Source organism: Pleurodeles waltl, chromosome 4_1, assembly GCF_031143425.1.
Source record: "Pleurodeles waltl isolate 20211129_DDA chromosome 4_1, aPleWal1.hap1.20221129, whole genome shotgun sequence".
Taxonomy (NCBI): Eukaryota; Metazoa; Chordata; class Amphibia; order Caudata; family Salamandridae; genus Pleurodeles; species Pleurodeles waltl.
The window spans coordinates 476672174-476692702 of NC_090442.1; the positions used below are offsets into that span (position 1 = coordinate 476672174).

General features: G+C 47.0%; 1 protein-coding gene across 6 annotated transcripts in view; it reads left to right on the forward strand.

Annotated features, from left to right (window-relative positions):
• The window catches only part of PPFIA2 (PTPRF interacting protein alpha 2), a 1804029-nt gene that overhangs the window by 1109431 nt on the left and 674069 nt on the right, over window positions 1–20529 (forward strand). For all 6 annotated transcript variants that reach the window (XM_069228760.1, XM_069228762.1, XM_069228763.1 and 3 more), the window contains one exon: window positions 20083–20196. In XM_069228760.1, the coding sequence (XP_069084861.1) occupies window positions 20083–20196 (114 nt within the window). The remainder of the gene's footprint in view (window positions 1–20082; window positions 20197–20529) is intronic.

The window sequence follows — 20529 nt, forward strand, 5'->3', positions numbered from 1 at the left end:
AACATTTAGAGGGGCTGGTCTGGCCTCTATTATCGACTTTGTTTGTGAATGCCGACTTTATAAATTGGGTTTCTAAAGGGGGAGGTCTTATTTACTGAGTGGGGAGATCATAGCACCCTTTGTGTATCAGTCCTATTACTCCTGAGTAGACACCAATGTGATGTTAATGTAACCTCTATCACCCAACATTCTACAGATGGTCTAAGGCTTATCTGGCATCTAGAAAATCCCGGTGATACATTGAAAATTTTATTAAAAGCATGTCAGGGGCTGTTTCTCAGCTGTTTGTCTGAAAATGGGCATGAAGCCTGTGGCAATAGATTATAGCAGCCTGACCCGGCATGATATGTCGGCTCTCCTCAAACCAATTCGCCCTGATAAAGGGAACCCACATTGATTTGGCAAGCATTATTCAGCAGCCAATAGGAGATTGAGGAAGGTTCAAGCTGCCACCCTTAGGAAGTGCCCCAAGGTCAGGGATGCACGCCGAGAATATAAACAAAACATTAAACTGAGGAAGAGGAGTTATATAAAAGAGACTGGGAGCTGTTGGAGACAGTGGTAGCAAGGAACAACAGTAAAATATTTTGGGGCCTAGTAAAGAAAATAAGAACAAGGAATGTCTAACATTACCATCTTTTACATTGTAATATCTTAGGTTCTGACTGGGCTTCTCATTTTACGGCCATCTATCATCTGGAAGATCATCAAGATATGATTAGGCTGCGATATTCCCCTCCTTCTTTTGTCACCTTGGCTGAAGTAAAGCTGGCAATTCAGAAGAGTATGGGTGGGAAAGCACCTGGTCCAGACGGGGTCCCGATTGACATCATAAAATGTATGCCTGTACTATGAGGGTCCCTTATCACCAACATGTTCAATTGTGCACTTGATATAAACATTCCACATACATGCTGGATTTTGTCTTCCATAATTCTGGTATTTAAAAAGGGTGATCGGATGCCGCCCAAATGTTACCGACCCCTCTCTCTCATTGATAGTTCAATTACAATAATAGGTAGAGTTGTTTATAACCAGCTTGTTACCTGGGCCCAAGATAATCATATTCTTTCACCATTTCAATTTGGCTTTCACCCAAGATTGGGCACGGTTGAGCAGTATAAGTACTTTTCATCAGGACCAATAGTGTCTCCCTGGTGCCACTCCTTATGTGGGGAATGTGCCAATACACACCCCTAATGTGTGAACCCCATACATGCTCACATTGGGCAACACAAGATGAAATACTTACCACAACAAACAGTACACCAATGCCACAACACCACCATTGTATGCACACCCACATATCCATACACTCCACATATACCCTTGTCTTGGGGGACAGCAGCACTGCCCACAAAGTCACATACTGCAAAAAACAACAAAAGAAACAGCAAGCAGACTGAAATGCACACAACAGTAGGCACACAACACAAGTCACTCAGGAGCAACATAATGGTAGAAAAGGAATTGCAGAACAAAGATGTACCCAATAAAACAACAACTGTCTGGGTTTATTATAACCAATAGAATTAGAATAAAGGCCACTGCCAGTCCATTTCTGGTCCATAATAGCACAGTGCTGTCCAAAACCTGAGTCCTAACTGCCATAGATCCTCCACATAAAGGGACATCAAGGGGGCAGGCATGCACCTCAAGGATCGCCCTGGAAGGGGGATCTGGACTTGGGCTTGGGAGGGGTGGTCTTCTTTTTGTGAAGGGTGTGCTTCTTCTGCGGGGAGAGGTAATGGTGCTTGAAGGGGGCAGGGGAGGCCTTGGAGGTGGAAGGGAGAGGCTTAGAGGTGGGGGGGGTGCTTGGGTTTGGGACGGGTGGAAGCAAAAGGGAAAAGGTCAAGGTCAAACATAAACATTTTCTCAGGGACACAGGGATAGTCATCAGAAAGGGGTCAGGATTTGGAGGTTGAGGGAGTGGTTGTCTGCTGTGTTGGTGTGGATGTCATGGGTGTGTGCTTTTTGGAGGTATGTTTGTGTTTGGTGTGTCTGTTGGGTGGGTGAGTCAGTGTGTTTGTGTGTCTTGGGGGCCTGGGTTGTGGAGGTGCCGAGGGATGGAGTGGTAGATGTGTGTGTCTGTTGGGGTGGTAACTGTAGGTATGCATGATGTGGTCGAAAGCTGTGTGTCTGTTGTCGTGGTGTCTGCAGGTGTGGTGCTTGTGGTGGATGTCTGGGGGTCTGTTGGGGTGGTGTCTGCAGGTATGATGGGTGTCTCACTGACTGTTGGTGTGGTGCCTGGGGGTATGCTGGATGTTGTGTGTGATGCGGAGGGTGGTGGAAGTGTCTAGGGAAGTTGTGACTGTTGTTGTGTCTGTAGATGGCTGTTGTTTGTTTGCATGTCGGTGTATTTTGTGGTATTTGTGTGTGCTCCTCTTGTATGTTGATGTGGCTGCGTGCGGGTCTGTCTGTGTGCTTTGGCTAGATAGGGAAAGGAGGGATTTGGAGTTGGAAGAGGGGGATGGAGGGTAGAGGGTGACTGGCTGCCATCAGTGTGGACGCCAGAGCATGAAAAGATCTCTGTAGGCCAGACATTGCACCATGAATGCCTTCCTGGAATGCCTTGGTCTGTTGTAGCTGACTTGCCAATCCCTGGATGGCATTCACAGTAGCTGTCTGACCCACAGAGATACTTCTCTGAAGGTCATTATCCTCCTCATTGAGGGCAGCAGGGGTAACAGGGGCTGGGGCAGAGGGGCCTTGGGCAAATGAGACACCCACCCTCTTGGGTGAGCAGGCACAGCCAACTGGGTGGGGAGCAACAGGGAGGGCAGTGAGCAACAGGGAGGGCAGTGATAGGATGGGGTGGCGGGCAAGGATGGTACAGTGGGATGCCCCAATGGCTCCACCGCCACTACGGAGTGTCCAACGGAGGAAGAATCCGATGATGATGCTGATGTCGGGGTCTCCTCTGTGGTACTTCCCTCACCCTCCCAGCCACTTCACCAAGTGACATTTGTCCCAAGTGGCATAGTATTAATGTTGCTCAGATAGGCCACACATGTGGCATAGAAATGGACACTGTAGATGTCATGCACATCTCAGCGAGAGATGTCCCCAAAATTCACAACACAATGAATCAGCAAGCCCCAGGGTAATCACCACTTATGTCTGGTACCCCTTACTATGACATACTGTGAGTGCATCCGCAGAAGCCATTAGTCCCTTGAATGTTGGAGAGGTCCTGAGATTTTCAAGTATTTGTTGAAGGCCCTCAACATGTTGCCCAGTTGGAAGCTACATCACTATCCACATTTTGGTCATGCAAACCCAGATGTCTGTCTGTAGATGAAGGTCTGTACCCAAATACATGTGATATCTACTTAACTGCAAGCCACTCCATGATGCATGCCAACAGTCAGGACACAAATCTCACCCATTACACATGTACAGTGCATCTTTTCACCTTATGCCACATTAAGGGCATAGATATATACATTTTGGCTCTGGACTCTAGGCCTACATGTCCCTCATTGGTATTACAGTTGCACATGCCAAACGGCATGCTATGATGGGTGATGGTATGTGTCAGCCAATAAATAATGGTGACACATTCTTGTATCTGTCACAACATGAAATGTAGCCCATTGTTAATGTCCTATTCCACAAACAGTGTGCCATGCACATATATGTGAGGGAATACAGACATCATCCCATCAACATAGGTAGACCATGTAATAAACTGTAGCTTACAAATGTTAAATATAGACAAAGGGACACATGCTGACTTGCAGACCCAAGGATTGTTGGCAACAGTGGTGGCACATAAATCATATCAATGGACATTTACCACTTACCAAGGGAAAGTAGTGATGTGTAGCTGCATCCAAAGAACAATGTAAGCCCTGTGACATGTATGTTGGACATCTTCAAATTACAGACTGCAGTGAGGCACCAGCACCCATCATACTCTGAAGACAACTAGCCTCTGGGTGGCAGATGCCTACATACACATTTACCCAGACACACACTAGATGATAGTGATCCATCACCTACTTACCTTGGGCCTGGAACATTTAAGAGTAGTGGTCTGTTGCATAGGAATGACACCCAATACAACAACAAACAGTACATGATTGATCAATGTATACAGTCATATGTTGTCCCTGCAGAGCAAGTGGTTTGTGGATTCATGAGGGAAGGGACGTAAGTGGATGACAGTAATGTCGCCTCACCTAGTTATGTACACCCAACACAAGGAGGATCTTGGAACCATTGTACTTGTTTATTGTGCTGTGTTGGGCCGATTGCATCATTTGTGTGTTCTTGTGGGAATGAAATATGTTGTCATCAAGTGCAAGCATGGCATTCACTCTTCACATAGGCTAAACCCTATTCTTGTATTACTTGTATGTAGCTGAAGGTTGTGTTTCACCATTGCAGGCTGCAGTGCCTGTGCCACAACACTGACATATGTTTGTGTCATACCACCAGATGCAAGGTCATTGGATCATGATGGACCTTTGTCAGGGACTGTTGTACTGCCCTTTTTCTGTACCTTGGTTTATGTGATGTTGGATTACTTAGGTTTGGTATGTGATAAGGCTCAAGCTGGTGACACCATTCACTTTTATGAGAGCCTATTCTACAGGACAATGTCTACCCTGGCCCTTCCTTTCATGGTCTAGGGGCTGTACCTTGGTATATGTACCTTGACACAATAAGTCAGCCATTCTTGGCTCTGACAGTCCAGACATATGGATAGCCTATGTGCTGTACAGTGAAATAAAAGGTTTGGTGTGACCAGGCACTTGTACCAATGTGTCTGTGTGTGTGTGTGTTGTTAGTATCCTTAGCAGGACCTATAACATATCCCTCCTTGCATTAGCATCTTCTGTCTCCCTCATTTTTTTCACATGGTCTTACATCTCTACATAGCAAGATATGGAACAGAAGCAAGCAGAAAATGATGTTTTGATATGTGGATTTATTGAAATGTTGTGCTTTAAAATTGAATTGGGGCATGGTTGAAAAAACAGTGAAGGATTCAGTCATGGTGGATGAAATAATTGTAGTGGATGCCACACAATTGTAAGTACAGTGTTCAGGGTACTCCTCCCATTAGAAATGGAAGGTGATAGAAGAACAGTCAATGGTGTGAATATGTGGCAAACAAAGGAGGTTCTTTATGAAGAGGTCACTTGCTGACAGTGGTGGGTGTCTTGCCATCAGCACCTCCTAGAGTTGTTGCTAGACATTTCCACTTGTGTGGTTGGGACGGGATCTGCTGCTGCAGGGGTTGGTTCTTCCCCTGAAAGGGCCTCCCTTCCATTGTCTGCTGCCTCAAAGAAAGGGGTAGATTGTTGTTGATGGTCCTTGATGAGGGCACTGTTAATGTCCCTCAACACCTCTGTTAGGGAGGCCTTGTTGGACCTGACCCTTTTTGCAGGGTCATTCCTCAAATGTTTTGTCTTTTCCTCCTTATTTTACTGACTGTTATTGGCTGATGTTATGACTCTGGGCACTTTACCACTGCTAATCAGTGCTAAAGTGCATGTGCTCTCCCTTGTAAACTTGATATGATTGGCTTATACCTAATTGGCATATTTAATTTACCTATAAGTCCATTGTAAAGTGGTATCTCTATACCCAGGTCCTGTAAATGTAATGCTACTAGTGGGCCTGCAGCGCTGCTTGTGCCACCCAGTTAATTAGCCTTTCAAATCTGTCTCAGGCCTGCTAGCACATGGCCTGTGTGCAGTTTTCTGCCACAGGGACCTGGCATCTAAATTTATGTGCCATGCCCAGAACTCCCCTTTTACTACATGTAAGTCACCCCGGAGGTAGGCCCGAGCTAGCCCTATGGGCAGGGTACCACATATGTAGGCAGGACATGTGCCTAGTTAGGCGGCCTGTCCTGGTAGTGACAAACAGCCTATTTGGTTTCTCACTGCTGCGACTGCTGCCTTCTCATAGAATTGCATTGGAAATTCCCAGCCTTATGTGTAGGGGGTATTGTCTGATTTATGAGGGGTAGCGTAGCCATGTTTGGTATGGTTGTAATGGTAGTGAGAAATGCTGCTTACTGGTGTAAGTGGATGTTTTTATTATCATTACAGAAATGACACTTCTAAAAAGTGAACATTTCTCTGTGCTTATGACTCTGGTGTTTTGCAGCTTGACTCCAATCCACATCCGGCAGAGTGACAGTTGGGCTTTGTGCATACTTTTCAGACAGCCTGCACACAGGGAGGGTGGAGGTGTCACAGAGGTGATCTACATACTGAATAGTCTTCCTGGGCTGAGAGAAGGGGGAGGCGGGGCATACCTGCTTTTGTAAAGGCTGTGCCCTGGCCTCACTCAATGGGGTTGTTTACCCCCCACTGATGTTTGGAGCCCGTGCTGGAGTAGATAAGGGGGAACTCCCAGAACCAGTTATAACTGGTTGGAACCTCCTCTCCCCCTCTTTGTGAAGCACTGTAAAACTGAGCATAAGTACAGGGGAATTTTCCCCACAATTTGGTGACATTTTGGAAATGAATACAGAAGGCTGGAGGAACTCACCAGGAACCACCATGGACTGGTGCTGCTGTGCTGACCAATGACCTGTTTGGTCACTTGGAGGACCTGCCAACTGCCTGCAACCCTTTGTGTTGGCCTGCTGCCGGGCCCTGCCTCCCTGTGATCCAGCTACTTTGTCCCCTAGGGGCAGGGTGCCGTGGCCCCTGATCCCTGCAACTGCATCCAGCACTAGGAGAGCTTCATTTCCTCATAAAGTGCCTGGCGGGCTTTGGCCTCCCCCCTTCTGGAGGGCCAAGTATAGCCCAGGGGGCCCCAGAGATTGTGGGCCACAGGAGGGGTCCATTATAATAACCGGAGGGGCTGCGTGCCACCCCCTCCCTTGAGGATCAACACGTGGCCCCCGTTCTGCGTATAGGTACACTGGGGGCCACCCTTATTGACCTTCTTGGCTCTGGAAGTGCCATCTTCATTCTAAGACAGGCACTTTTTCAAAGACATAACATAATTCTTATGTTCCTATTATGGATTAGCTGGATTTGTTATGCTATCCTGTTTGTATGGTGTGACATACATAGGCTGATGTTCCTTTTATGGGCATGACATGCTGATATGTGTTTTATGACTTGCCATAGGTTTTTATAATGTTCCTGATATGGGCATTTATGATATTTCTATGACAAATGCGTTTGTGTATTAATGTGATTCCTGACTACTGCTTATGTTGCAGAATCCTAAGTACTTACATGTTATAATGTGACTACTGCTTATTCTTGCAGAATATTAGTAACCTGTGTAACATTCTGACAACTGCTAAGGTAGCAGGGTATTTCTGACATGTAATGTTGGGTCTAATTATGTTTGGTGCAATACAGTTTAGTTTTACATAGCTCAGTGTGGTGTTTACTTTGTGAAGTATATATTGCATCACATGTTTTGTGTGTGTTGTGCCAATGCTTTGCACATTGCCTCCAGGTTAGGCCTGACTGCTCGCCCCCTACCAAGGGGGTGAGCAGGGGTTATCTTGGACGTGTAACTCTCTTGCCCTGACTAGAGTGGGTGGGTTCTGCCTGGTTTAGGTGCATACCCTAGTCAACCAGAAACCCCATTTCTAACAGTACTGTAGGCCTCCAACTGTTCACGTATATCCCTATGGATATCCCTGTGCAGCTGCACAAGCACTCAGAGTTCTGAAAGTACCAGACCCATCACGCCTTGGAACTCCTGATAGACCCCCAAAATGTGGCTGATGGGGTGCTGGCGAGGAGCATCCCCAGTAGTCTCACCCCGCTGGCCCACAGCATCTCTCCCATGCACCCTACCCCCACAGGCCTTTACCCTTGCCACAAGGTGCCCCATCCCACTGGTTCCAGTATCATCAGTGTCCAAGGTATGGTACTGTGACTCAGGATTGTGGACTGGAGGGCACAAGATGGTAGACACTGTCCTAGCGACACAGGTTGGGGGCAAATGGCTACATGTGATGTCATGGCAACCAGGCTGGGAGGTGATGATGTGGCCACAGTGAGACTCACTGTTGGGGTCTAACAAAGTAGTCCAGATGGGCCTGAACTGTCCTCCATGTCCAGGAGTGTCTTCTTCACTGAGGGCTTCAACCGTGTGGGTAGTGGCAGTCTCTTCAGTAGTGTCTGTGTGCCCCGTGGCAGCTCAACCTGTTGATGTGAAACATACAATGTTACTGGCTGTATTGTGACAGCTACCTCCCAAAGTACACATTACTATTTTGCAAAGCCCTTGTACAAAGTTGATTTGCAGGTCATTCCATTGTGACAGTGTTAGAAATGGGGTGTTTGGTTTGCAGTCAGGTTACCCCCTGTCCAAGCAAGGACCCTCACTCTAGTCAGGGTAAGTCACACACAATCCAAATTATCCTGTGCCCACTCACTGGTAGCTTGGCACTGAGCAGTCAGGCTTAACTTAGAAGGCAATGTGTAAAGTATTTGTGCAATAAATCATACAGTAACACCAGATAGCACCACAAAAATACGCCACGCAGTGTTTAGAAAAATATATTGCGTCGATCCGGTAGGCATTGGTCTAATTTTCTAGCGCACGACAGGCGCTGCGTCGATTCCTCTCTGGAAGTCAGACTGCATCGTTTTGGCTCAGCTGTGCGTCGAACTAGTGGGCCGTGCATCTAATTTCCGGTGACTACGCTGGTGCTGCGTCGATCTTCTCATTGTGAAGTCAGGCTGCGCCGTTCCGGTTCGGCGTGCGGTGAATTTTTACAGTGGTGCAGGCTATGCGTTATTTCTGGCAATTTCGCCGCACAAGGAGTCCTCCTTGTAGAGATGAAGTCTTTTTGGTCCTGAGACTTCAGGGAACCGGAGGCAAGCTCTATCCAAGCCCTTGGAGAGCACTTCTTCACCACAGTCAGAGAGCAGCAAGGCAGCAGGGCAACAGCAAGGCAGCAGTCCTTCACAGAAAGCAGTCAGCTGAGTCTTTTGGGCAGCCAGGCAGTTCTTCTTGGCAGGATGCCGGTTCTGGTTCCAGTTCCTTCTCCAGGAAGTTTCTTAATTGGTAGGGGCAGAGGCCCTGTTAATATACCAAAATGTGCCTTTGAAGTGGGGGACACTTCAAAGAGTGGCCTAGAAGTGCACAAGGTCCACTTTCAGTTCAATCCTGTCTGCCAGGGTCCTAGTAGGGGGTGTGGCAGTCCTTTGTGTGAGGGCAGGCTACTGTCCTTTGACATGCAAGTGTCAGGCCTTCCACCCTCCCAGCTCAGGAAGACCCATTCAAAATGCATATGTATGCAAGTAAGGCTGAGTATCCTGTGTTTGGGGTGTGTCTGAGTGAATACACAAGGAGCTGTCAACTAAACCCAGCCAGACGTGGATTGTAAGGCACAGAAAGATTTAAGTGCAGTGTACTGCTCACTTTCTAAAAGTGGTAGTTCTAAAATAGTAATATTAAGTCCAACTTCACCAGTCAGCAGGATTTTATATCACCATTCTGGCCATACTAAATATGACCTTCCTACTCCTTCCAGATCAGCAGCTACCACTCAGACAGTGTAAGAGAGCAGTCCCAATGTTAGCCTTTGAAGGGAGCAGGCCTCACAGCAATGTAAAAATGAATTTAGGAGTTTATACTACCAGGACATGTAAACTACATAGGTATATGTCCTGCTTTTGTCTACACAGCACCCTCCCACATGGGTTACCTAGGGCATACCTTAGGAGTGTCTTATATGTAGAAAAAGGGGAGTTTTAGGCTTGGCAAGTACTTGTAAATGCCAAGTCGAATTGGCAATGAAAATGCACACACAGGCCTTGAGTTGCAGGCCTGAGACAAGGTTAAGGGACTACTTAAGTGGGTGGCACAATCAGTGCTGCAGGCCCACTAGTAGCATTTATTATACAGGCCCTGGGCACATATAGTGCAATTTACTAGGGACTTACAAGTAAATTAAATAGTCCATTGGGTATGATCCAATGTTACCATGTTTAAATAGAGAGAGAATATGAGTCTTAAAACCAGCAAAAACAGTATCTAAAAAGTGGAGGGAGGCAGGCAAAAAGATAGAGGTGACCACCCTAAGGCTGTCAGGTCTAACAGACAGGTACCCATGCTATTGGTTGTATTGACCTGACATTTGTGAAGCATGCCAATTCTATTAAAGACACGCAGCTGCTGAATTGTACAGGTCATTAGCACTTGGGATGATAGGCTGAGAATTACATCCTGCCACCAGTGCATGCAGAGCAGTGGCTGAGCAAGATGTGGCTTTGACAATTTTGGGGCCTAGTTGACTGTCATGCAGGCAGACCCAGGAGTTTGTTGTTTTATATGATTGGAGTCATCATGTGGCCAGTGGAGTGAATGTGTCTGCTGCCAATACCATTCTGGTGATGCATCTTGAGGCCTTTGGGATAATTTTTTCTACACTGGGTAAGCTGTCCTTCCTGTCCTCAATAGTTTCATCTTCGGTTAGTTTTTCAAGAAGGAGCTACCTAGTCCGATACGTTTCTGAGTTGAGCATGATCTATATCTTGGTCCCTCCCAGGTGAGTAAACTTCAATGGAGAGTTAGCAAGCAAGGGTTTTTGGACAAGTGACCACTGTTCTGCTGTTTGGAGTCACTTGCACAGTGCTTCCTAGGAGTTGCAGTCCCGTCACTCTCACTACTTCCCAACACTTGGCAATGGGTATCCTCCCAGTTGAGTAAACGTCATTTGAAAGTTCACTGAGAGATGCATTGTGACAAATGTACACTGGGCTGGTGATTGGAGTTACAGGAACAGGCCCTCCTGGGAGTTGCAGTCATGTTACTCCCTCTACGAAAACACATTATACAAATATTATCCTCCCAGGTGAGTGCACTCCCATTGAGAGTTGATGAACAAGGATATTTGGACAAGCAAACACTGGGCTTGTGCTTGGAGTCGGAAAGACACATGCTCCTGGCCTTGGCACTCATGTCACTTCCTCCACTTCATACACCTGAGTCCTGTCCCCCCCCATATGAGTGTACTTCATGTGTGAGTTCCAAAATATGTACTTTGGAGAAGAGAATCCTGGATTGATGGTTGGAGTAACAGTAAGAGAGCCTCCTGTGATTTGAAGCCATGTAACTCCTGTTACTACACACCTAAAAATGGTATCCTCCCCGGTTAGTACACATCAATAGAGAGTTAAGACACAGGAGTCTTTGGACAAGGTAACACTGTGCTAGTGGTTGGAGCTACAGAACCTGAGCTCGCTGGGAGTTTCAGTTGTCACTCTCTCTAGTATACACACTATACAAATGGTATCCTCTCAGGTCAGTACATTACATTTGGGAGTTAACAAACAAGGGTATTTGGTGAAGTTGACACAGGACTGGCAGAATGGAGTTACATTAACAGTGCCTTCTGGCCTTGGCAGTCATGCCAGTCCCTGTACTACACACACTATTCATATGTTATCCTCCCAGGTGAATACACTACAATTGGGAGTTAACAAACAAGGGTATTTGGTGAAGAGGACATGGGGCTGGCTGAATGGAGTATCTGTGCCTCCTGGCCTTGGCAGTCATGTCAGTCCCTGTACCACATACACTAGTTGTTCGTGATCCTCCCAGGTGAGTACACTACCATTGGAAGTTAACAAACAAAGGTATTTGGTGAAGGATACACTGGTTTGGTGTTTGGAGTTGTAGAACAGTGCCTCCTGGGAGTTGTAGTCATACAACTCCCTGTAATACACACACTATAGACAGATGTTATCCCCCAGGTGAGTGCACTTCCATTGTGAGATGCCAAATAGTTTTTTATTGACAGGTTGGCAATGGGCTGATGAGTGGAGTGACAGAGAAGGTGGCAAAAACTGAGCAGTGAGCATGCATGGCTTTGCATATTTCACTGACATTTTTTCAGTGTTGTGACTTACCAGACTCCATTCTCCTAGGTATTCCTGTCAGGTCCTCAGGACACAAGATGGGCAAGACCTTCTTTTCCCTGGGATAGAGTTGTAATGGGGCACTGGGTGAGCCACCGCCAGTCTTCTTCGCCTGCAGCTGCTGCCTGGAGACCAGGGAATTGGCCTTGCCTCTAGCGATTGTTCCACCTCTGCCTAATGTCCTGCTTTGTGCACAGGGTGGTGCCTACAGCATTCACTCTGTTGACTATCCTGTCCCACATCTCCATTTTCCTACTGAGAGGAGTGTGCTGGAATTGTGCTCCAAACAATTGTGGCTCTACTCTTAGGATTCCATCCACCATGACTCCTAACTCTGTGAAACAGGGATTTTTGGAAGTTGACATGGTGGAAAAAAAAGAAAATAATTGAGATTTAGAAGAGTGACAGTGACTTACTAAAGGGGATAATGCAAAAGTGTGTGCCTGGGCAATACTGTGTGCAGGGTGTAGTTTGAGATGGTGAACAAACCATGGTGCCTAGTATCTGTGCAGTGAGGAAAAGTGGTGTTCTGTCTTGCTGTGTAAATGCAAAGGATTGTAGTGTGTTCTGTAGTGTCCTTTGCTGGCGTGTCCAGTGTGACAATGTGTGTCAGCTGTGTTTTCTTCAAATTCATCCATTGTGCAGTTGTGTATTATTTTGTTGACTGTGAACCTCCGTGGTTCGTACTGTCAATGGCTCACCACCATGGGAGCCCACCAATGCGACTATTGGCTCAGTGGTTGGTCGCTGTGTTGTCAGGGCTGGAGTTCGGACTGCCTATTTCCAGGCCTCTGCGCTGCTCTGACATTTTTGGTTTGTGGTCGGCGGACCTGCCTGTGTAACTCATAATACGACAGTCTGTATGACCGCCACCATGGCGGTCTTTTCAGACCCCCAACATGGCTATCTGACGATCCGACCACCAAACTCGTAATGAGGCCCTCGGTTTTGAGATATTATTAGGCCCTTTCCTATTCCATGCAATAGGTTCACTCACACAAGTGGGGTACCCTTTTTATTGAGAGACTTGTGGGGACAGAGTAGCAAAACATTTGTTATTATCAATTGGATTTCGTGCCATTTGTACCTTACAAATGTAAGCCAGTGTTTAAGAACTAAGACATTTGGAAATATTCTTTCTCAAACACTTGGTATCATGGGTGACCACAAATTCAGACATGTACAAATAACCACTTTTTCTAAACTTCGTCTCTTGCATACATTTCAGAAATACATAGGCTCCCATTTTTTTCAATACATTTTTTTACCATTTGAATTGTATAGTTGGTAGACAATGATAAATCATTATAAGATGAAGCTCAGTTGTTGGCTGTTGATATAACTTGTTTTCAGAAATCCTACAGACCCTATATTTCCCATCAATCCGAGGGAGTCTTTCAGACATAACGATCTACTGCTTTTGTAAAGTGGCCATTTTGAAAACAAATTAAAGATGAAAACGTTGTCACAAATGGCTGTTTTTTTCTACTCGCTTCATTATTTTCTATTTCAACAAAACATGTTTTGAGAACACCTAAGGGGATTTACAAAAATGACCCCTTGCTGAAGTCAAAATGTATCTACTTTTAAAAGAAATGTATAGCTTTCTTGGATAACCTATGCGTTTTACAGCTTTTTCCACCAAAAACTTGTAAGTAGGTTGAAACCACAAAAATTAGGAATAATGTACTAACCAAAGGTTTATTGCAAAGCACTTTTTTCCCATCTTTCACACAAAATTAACATTTAGCTGTATTTTTTATATTTTCTAAGTCCACGCAAGTGGAATTTACAAATCCTGTCTTTCGTTTAGAATTCCCAGTATGCTGGGAAAAAAATACTCACATTTGGCATGGAATTTATTTTTTTGGAAAAAGTGATAAAGGCCCCGGCAGTCAAGTGGTTAAACATTCACAGAAAAAAAAACATTTTTAACTTAGGGTTTTCTTAATTGCTGGTAACAAAATATGGAACGATCATCCCATGGATCATTTGCCCCCTCTCCTTTTGGTTTATTCCAGAAGAATCGAGAGCTGTCTTTTTGAACACTTATTTTACTGTTAGTTTCATTACTGGGTTATTTATTCTTCAATAGCGCCAATAAACTCTCCTGTATCTCTGGTCCCAATCTTTTTTACTGTTTAAAACGCGGTCATGCCATGACCCCAGACATATTTTTAAAGAGCGAGCCTTTTTGTTTTTTCAGGCTCCCGAATGTAAAGAAATAGATACCCTCAGGGGGAAGATAGGTTTCTTGATTCTGCGCGCTGTCCCTCGTGACCCCCAAAGTGATCCCTGCCTGGGCAGCAGAATCCTTTTAGGTTCCCCTCCAAACTGAGGGCGGGGCTGTGTCTCCCTGTCGTACGTGAGTTAACGCACGAGGCCGGAGGGACAGAACTAGTCTGTCTTCTATGTTTAGGCGCCTCATGACGCCACGACCAATCTGTAACGAGGACGGTCGTGACGTCAGGGGGCGGCGCGGCGGAGAGGCAGAGGCGCGAACAAAGCGCGGTGTTGCGGCCGGCCGGCTGCTCGTGGGCCTTATTTCTTGTGGCAAGAATAAAAGATATTAACATGAAATTTGTCTCCATCGCATCCTTCATACCTGCCACTACAAATGGCGACGAGGGTCACAGCTTCTACCAAGGCCCACGAGTGTAGCCCACCTTACCTGGTGTTTCGGGAGGCCAGTGGAAAGCGCTGATATCTCTTCACTGGGGACTACATGCAACCCCTAAGGCGCTGATGCTGCGGTCTCCACACGATTGACTTTGACGACTCCTACCGTTCTGCGCAGCCCAGTAGCCTCCCGCTTTCCGGCCATGTCGCAGACAGGTCATATCTGCGTGCCTCCTCTCTTCCTGGACTCTCCTGGTAAGCCATGCATGAAGTGGAAAGGATGGTTGCGCGCATTTGAGAACTATATTATCTCAATTGATGGTCAGGGGTATAGCCCCGAACGGAAAAAGTCTTTGTTATTCGGACTGTTGGGGAAGGCTGGACAAGAGGTTTTCGATAGCCTGCCGGTATATGTGAATCCCCATGGAGCCACAGCTCCGCTGAATGAGTACCAGGAGGCTGTACGGCGGCTTGAGTTGCAGTATGCAGAGGAGTGCAACATCATGGTGGGGCGCCATAAATTCGCACTGCGGAAACAAGAGGAAGGAGAGACTATCGAAGAGTATATTGCATGTCTACGTGTTCTAGCTCAAGATTGTGAATTTGCAGTGATGACTGATACGTACATTAGAGACCAGGTGGTGTTCTACTGCCATTCAAAGAAAGTGCAGGAACGTTTGCTTTCATGCAGGAATCCTTCGCTGAAGGACGTAATTGCCATTGCAAAGGCAGTGGAACGCTCCATGGTATCTTCCAAGGAACTGGCGAACACTAGTCAGGCTTCAAATGTGTTCTATGTACAGGACAGCCGTAAACAGGTGCCCGGAAATTCAGAAAGGGCAGCGAGTGATAGAGGGGGAGGCAGGAGGCAGCTCGTCTGTTATAGATGTGGGTCAAAAGATCACTTAGCGGATAGCAGGGCCTGCCCTGCCGTGCGCAAAAGCTGTTCTAAATGCAGGAAGTTGGGCCACTTTGCGGCAGTATGCAAAGCAAAAAAATATAATACGGGCATGAAAGTGAGCTCGGTAAGCGAGAATGATACTGATGCGGATGCGGACATGGTGTTGTCCATTGATGGTGAAGACGGTAGAGTGAAGGGTCCCATTGGCTCCGTCATGATTGGTGTGATAAAATTGCCGTTTACGGCTGATTCTGGTTCCCCCCTTACCCTGATCTCTGATAGGACATTTGATTCGAAGTGGCAAGATGTACGACTGCACGAGACGGATGTGAGTCCAAAGGCCTTCGGGGAACACGACATAGTGATGAAAGGTTACTTCTGGGACTCCCTCACCTTTCGAGGGCGCACTGTGAGAACAAAGATATATGTGGCTGAAAATGGGAGGAGCCTTGTGGGATGGAAGGACCTGGCGAAGCTAGGTGTGATGCTAGTCCCTGGGGCAGAAGATCCCATAGTTCTGAGAGATGACTGGGTCAATTATGTGCAGCCTGATGATTTACATGATGGATTAGCTGAGGTCCTCGAAATGTTTGACTCCGTTTTTGAAAACAAGGTAGGGTGTGTAAGAGGATTTGTGCATGCTATACGGTTAAAAAAGGGTGCCCTACCAATAAAACACAAAGTCAGAACGATTCCTCTTTCAGTAAGGGGGGAGCTTAAGGCTGTTCTTGATAAGCTGAAAAGGGAAGGAGTAATAGAGGAAGCAGGTGCATCAGAATGGGTGTCCGCAATCGTGGTGTCCAAGAAGAAGAGGACAGGGGACATTCGGTTGTGTGTAGACCTGCGGTCACTGAACAGAAATATCCTGGTGAACTGCCATCCACTGCCCAACATTCAGGAGATATTGTCGGCCACAGCAGGATCGAAGTTTTTCACCCTGATAGACCTGAAGTCTGCATACCACCAGGTATGTCTCACGGAGGAATCCAAGGAACTTACCACCTTTATTACCCCGTTTGGAGCATACAGGTACATCCGTCTTCCATTCGGCCTTGCATCGGCCTCGGGCGTCTTTCAAAAGCTAATGGACCACCTCTTCTGCGATATGAAGGGGGTTGAAGCATTTCAGGACGACATTCTGATACACACGGAAGACGAGAAGGGGCACTTAGAACTGCTGCGCAGAGTGTTGGAGGTGCTACAAAAAAGGGGGATGACAGTCTCCAAAGACAAGTGCAAATTCATGAAAGACAAGATAGAATACTTAGGGCACGTGCTTACCCCAAATGGCATCGCGCCGAAAGATGATTTAGTGAGGGCCATACGAGATGCCCCTTGCCCAGGAGACAAAGACGCCTTGCGATCGTTCCTGGGACTCAGCGAATACTATTCCAAGTTCATGCAAGGATACGCTACCACTGTGGAGCCTCTAAGGAAACTGCTACGGAAGAACGAAAAGTATACGTGGACACAGGAACAAAGCGCTGCCTTCGAATCCGTCAAACAGGCAATCGCCGCGGCCCCAGTATTACGACCGTACAACAAGGACCTCCGGAATGTAATCACGGTTGACGCTAGTGCCAAGGGAATCGGTGCAGTATTTTGCCAATTCCAAGGGAAGAAGGAGAACACTGTTGCATTCATATCGCGGTCATTGAGCGAAGCAGAGAAGCACTACAGCACCATCGAGCGGGAGACGCTCGCGTGCGTCTGGGCCGTGGAGAAACTGAGAAATTATTTGTGGGGCAGGGAGTTCGAATTAGTCACCGACCACAAACCCGTGATATACATGATGGACGGTGAAGGACGTGGCAATGGCAAAGCCAGCTCTAGGCTCCTACGTCTACTGTCTAAGTTGCAAGAATATCACTTCACCGTCCGACACATCAAAGGGGGCCTCAACTGCAGGGCGGATTGCCTATCTCGCATACCGATCCCGGATGAGGAGAATGATTCCCTGGACGACACGGAGTGCGTTGTGGCAATGGTTGACGCAACAGCCATGTGTGAGGGATCCATATCAGAGGAAGAATGGTTGACGGCTCAGGAGAAGGACGGGACTATGCGGAGGGTGATGGACCACATGAAGGCTCATTGGCCCCCTATCCGGAACTTGCACGGGGCACTCAGAAGTTTCCAACAGATTAGTCCCGAACTCACCATCGAAGGCGGCTTTGTGAAGAGACACGAGCTGTTTGTACCTCCGGAAAGTTTAAGAGACAAGCTAATCAGGATTGCCCATAAAGGCCATCCGGGCAATACCGCTACAAAGAATCTCCTCAAGCAGTACTACTGGTGGCCAGGGATGTGCAGCGATGTCAGCAGATTCATTGATCGGTGTGGACCGTGCTTAAGGGCCGATAAGCACTGGAAGACGACAAAAGGAGAGTTGCAGCTGGTGGACATACCTGCCGGCCCGTGGAACAAGATTGCCATTGATTTTGCGGGCCCATTTACAAGGCTACCTGACGAGTGTAGACATCTCATCGTCCTTACGGATTACTTCTCCAAATGGATTCACTACAAGTTCGTCAGGGAAGTTACCACTGAACGAGTGATCAAGGCATTGATGAAAATTTTCGCGATTGAGGGACAGCCGAAGATCATGGTGTCGGACAACGGCACCCAGCTAGTGTCCAGGCGGATGACGGATTTTCTGTCCAGGTTGGGGATTAAGCAGGAGAAAACCCCACTGTACAGCCCGAAGAGCAATGGGCAGGTTGAGCGTATGAATAGATTCCTCAAAGAGGGCGTGCAACAGGCGATCGCTTCCAACATGAATGTGAAAGCGTTTCTGGCGGACAAAGTGAACACTTTCCATAACACGCCCAGTGAGGTTACTGGACACACTCCGTTTTATTTGATGAGAGGGAGAAGATGCATGAGTGAGCTTACCCCCAAATTCAATAAGTGGTATGACATGAACCGGGAAATTGAGGCAGAATCTGATGAGAGATTGAGAGTCAAAGCAAGAATAGTGGCCAAACAGGAAAACAATAAGAGGTACGCTGACATGGTGAATAGAGCCAAAACTAAAAATATAGCGCAAGGGGATTGGGTATTGGTGAAGAAACCCAACAGGGTGATGAAGGGGGAGTCTGTGTTTCAAACCCCGGTGCGTGTGCAAGGAGTGACAAGAGGGGCAGTCTGTCTGGAAGGAGCGGGGTGGCGGAGCAAGGACGACATAGTTAGGCTCAAGGCTGGGCAAGAGAAAATCATCATGGAAGATGTCCGTGTGGATGGGGCCGAAGGCACGGATGATGTTGACGAGTGGCAAACTCACGAAGCCAGGGATGTAGTCATTGATGAGGAGGAATGTGTGAATACGCCTTCCAGTCCAGGAATGAGTGGACAGGGGAGTGCGGAGCGATGCGAGAAGGCATGGCGTGGCTTGACGGCTGCCTCAGGACAGAATGGTTGCAGGCCCGAATCTGTGGAGAGCGACAGTCACAATGTAATGGGGTCAAGCCTAGAGGATGCGTGCGCCGTCAAGGCGAATTCACTTCAGTATGTTACTCCGAGCAGGCCAATTAGGCGTATCCGAGCACCCAAGAGGTTCGAAGATTTTGTTTTGAGGTGAAGTTCCTTAAGTTTCTTGTTCTGTTGAAAAGGGAGATGTCGTACGTGAGTTAACGCACGAGGCCGGAGGGACAGAACTAGTCTGTCTTCTATGTTTAGGCGCCTCATGACGCCACGACCAATCTGTATCGAGGACGGTCGTGACGTCAGGGGGCAGCGCGGCGGAGAGGCAGAGGCGCGAACAAAGCGCGGTGTTGCGGCCGGCCGGCTGCTCGTGGGCCTTATTTCTTGTGGCAAGAATAAAAGATATTAACATGAAATTTGTCTCCATCGCATCCTTCATACCTGCCACTACACTCCCCCACCCATTGGGGGGTTTGCACTTTTCCTGTTCTTGCTATACCCCCAGTGGCCAGACGTATGTCCTCGGGGGCTCCTCCCTCTCCCTTGAGGGGGAATGCCGTCCTTTGTTGGATTGCCGCTGAGGCGGCATTGAAAATAATTTCCGGGTCCCCGGCAGTGGTTAACGTGCCGGCCCCTGATGCCCCCTGCGGGGGCGGTCCTTTGCCAGTCCTGTGGGCCAGCCGGCTAAATGGGATCCCAGTCAGCTCACAGCAGGACTGGGGTTTCACGCTCGTATTGCCCGCCGGTTGGATTGATAACACTGATGTGTGCACAGTTCAAGGGGTAGCAGTAAGGATGCAGTAAGCAACAACTTGTAAAGCGACAAACTACCAAGAAACAATAAAAGCGTGGTGTGGGCCGCTGCAACACCTACGCGCAGTCTGTCGGGTCTCTTCATCGATTCATACAGTTCAACAGTGTCCGGCTGTAGCCCTGATGAACGAAAACCGGAATCATCATTACAATAACCATGAATTCCCTATGTTGACTCGTGTTCGCTGATATTGGTCCGTATTTCTTTTTATTTTTCAAAAGCATACAATCTATTGCTTTAACTAGGTTGCACCTTAATGGAGTATTCTGCTTTTGATCATACAAAATAACAAATATTTAGAATCTTTTTGGTGTTGTTGGACTTTGAAAGAAGTGGTAGAGTTTAATTTCATATTTAAACTTGCCCTTTCTGAGTAACGTCCTCTTTGTACATTGAAATTCCATTTTTGTGTTTACTCAATGTTCTTACACTTGCTGCATTTATTCTCTATTTTGCAGATTGTCGCTCTACGAGAACAAAATGCGCACATTCAAAGGAAAATGGTGTCTGGAGAAGGTCCTGAAGAAGAGCATCTGGACGGGCTGGAGTCAGGGCAAAAGATTCATGACAAGGTACGGTGCAACCCAATATCCGTCCTTTTTTCCCCTAGTTTGACTACCAGTTACAGCAAAAGCTGTTGATAGCGCGTCCAGTCTTTATAAATTACTTGTACTTGGACACGCCGGAGGTCGGTGAACCTTTTAACCGAGTTGGGTTCTCCTCATCCAAGAATAGTCTGATCACTCGAATCAATAATCAATAACCATTATAATCAATACCCAATACTTAATTAATAGATCAAATAACACATTAGGAATCAATAACAATCAGTATTTTGACGCACCATGACTTTTCAGTCATGAATAACCACACCAGTTTATGAAAAGTTAATGAGTTTATTTTCC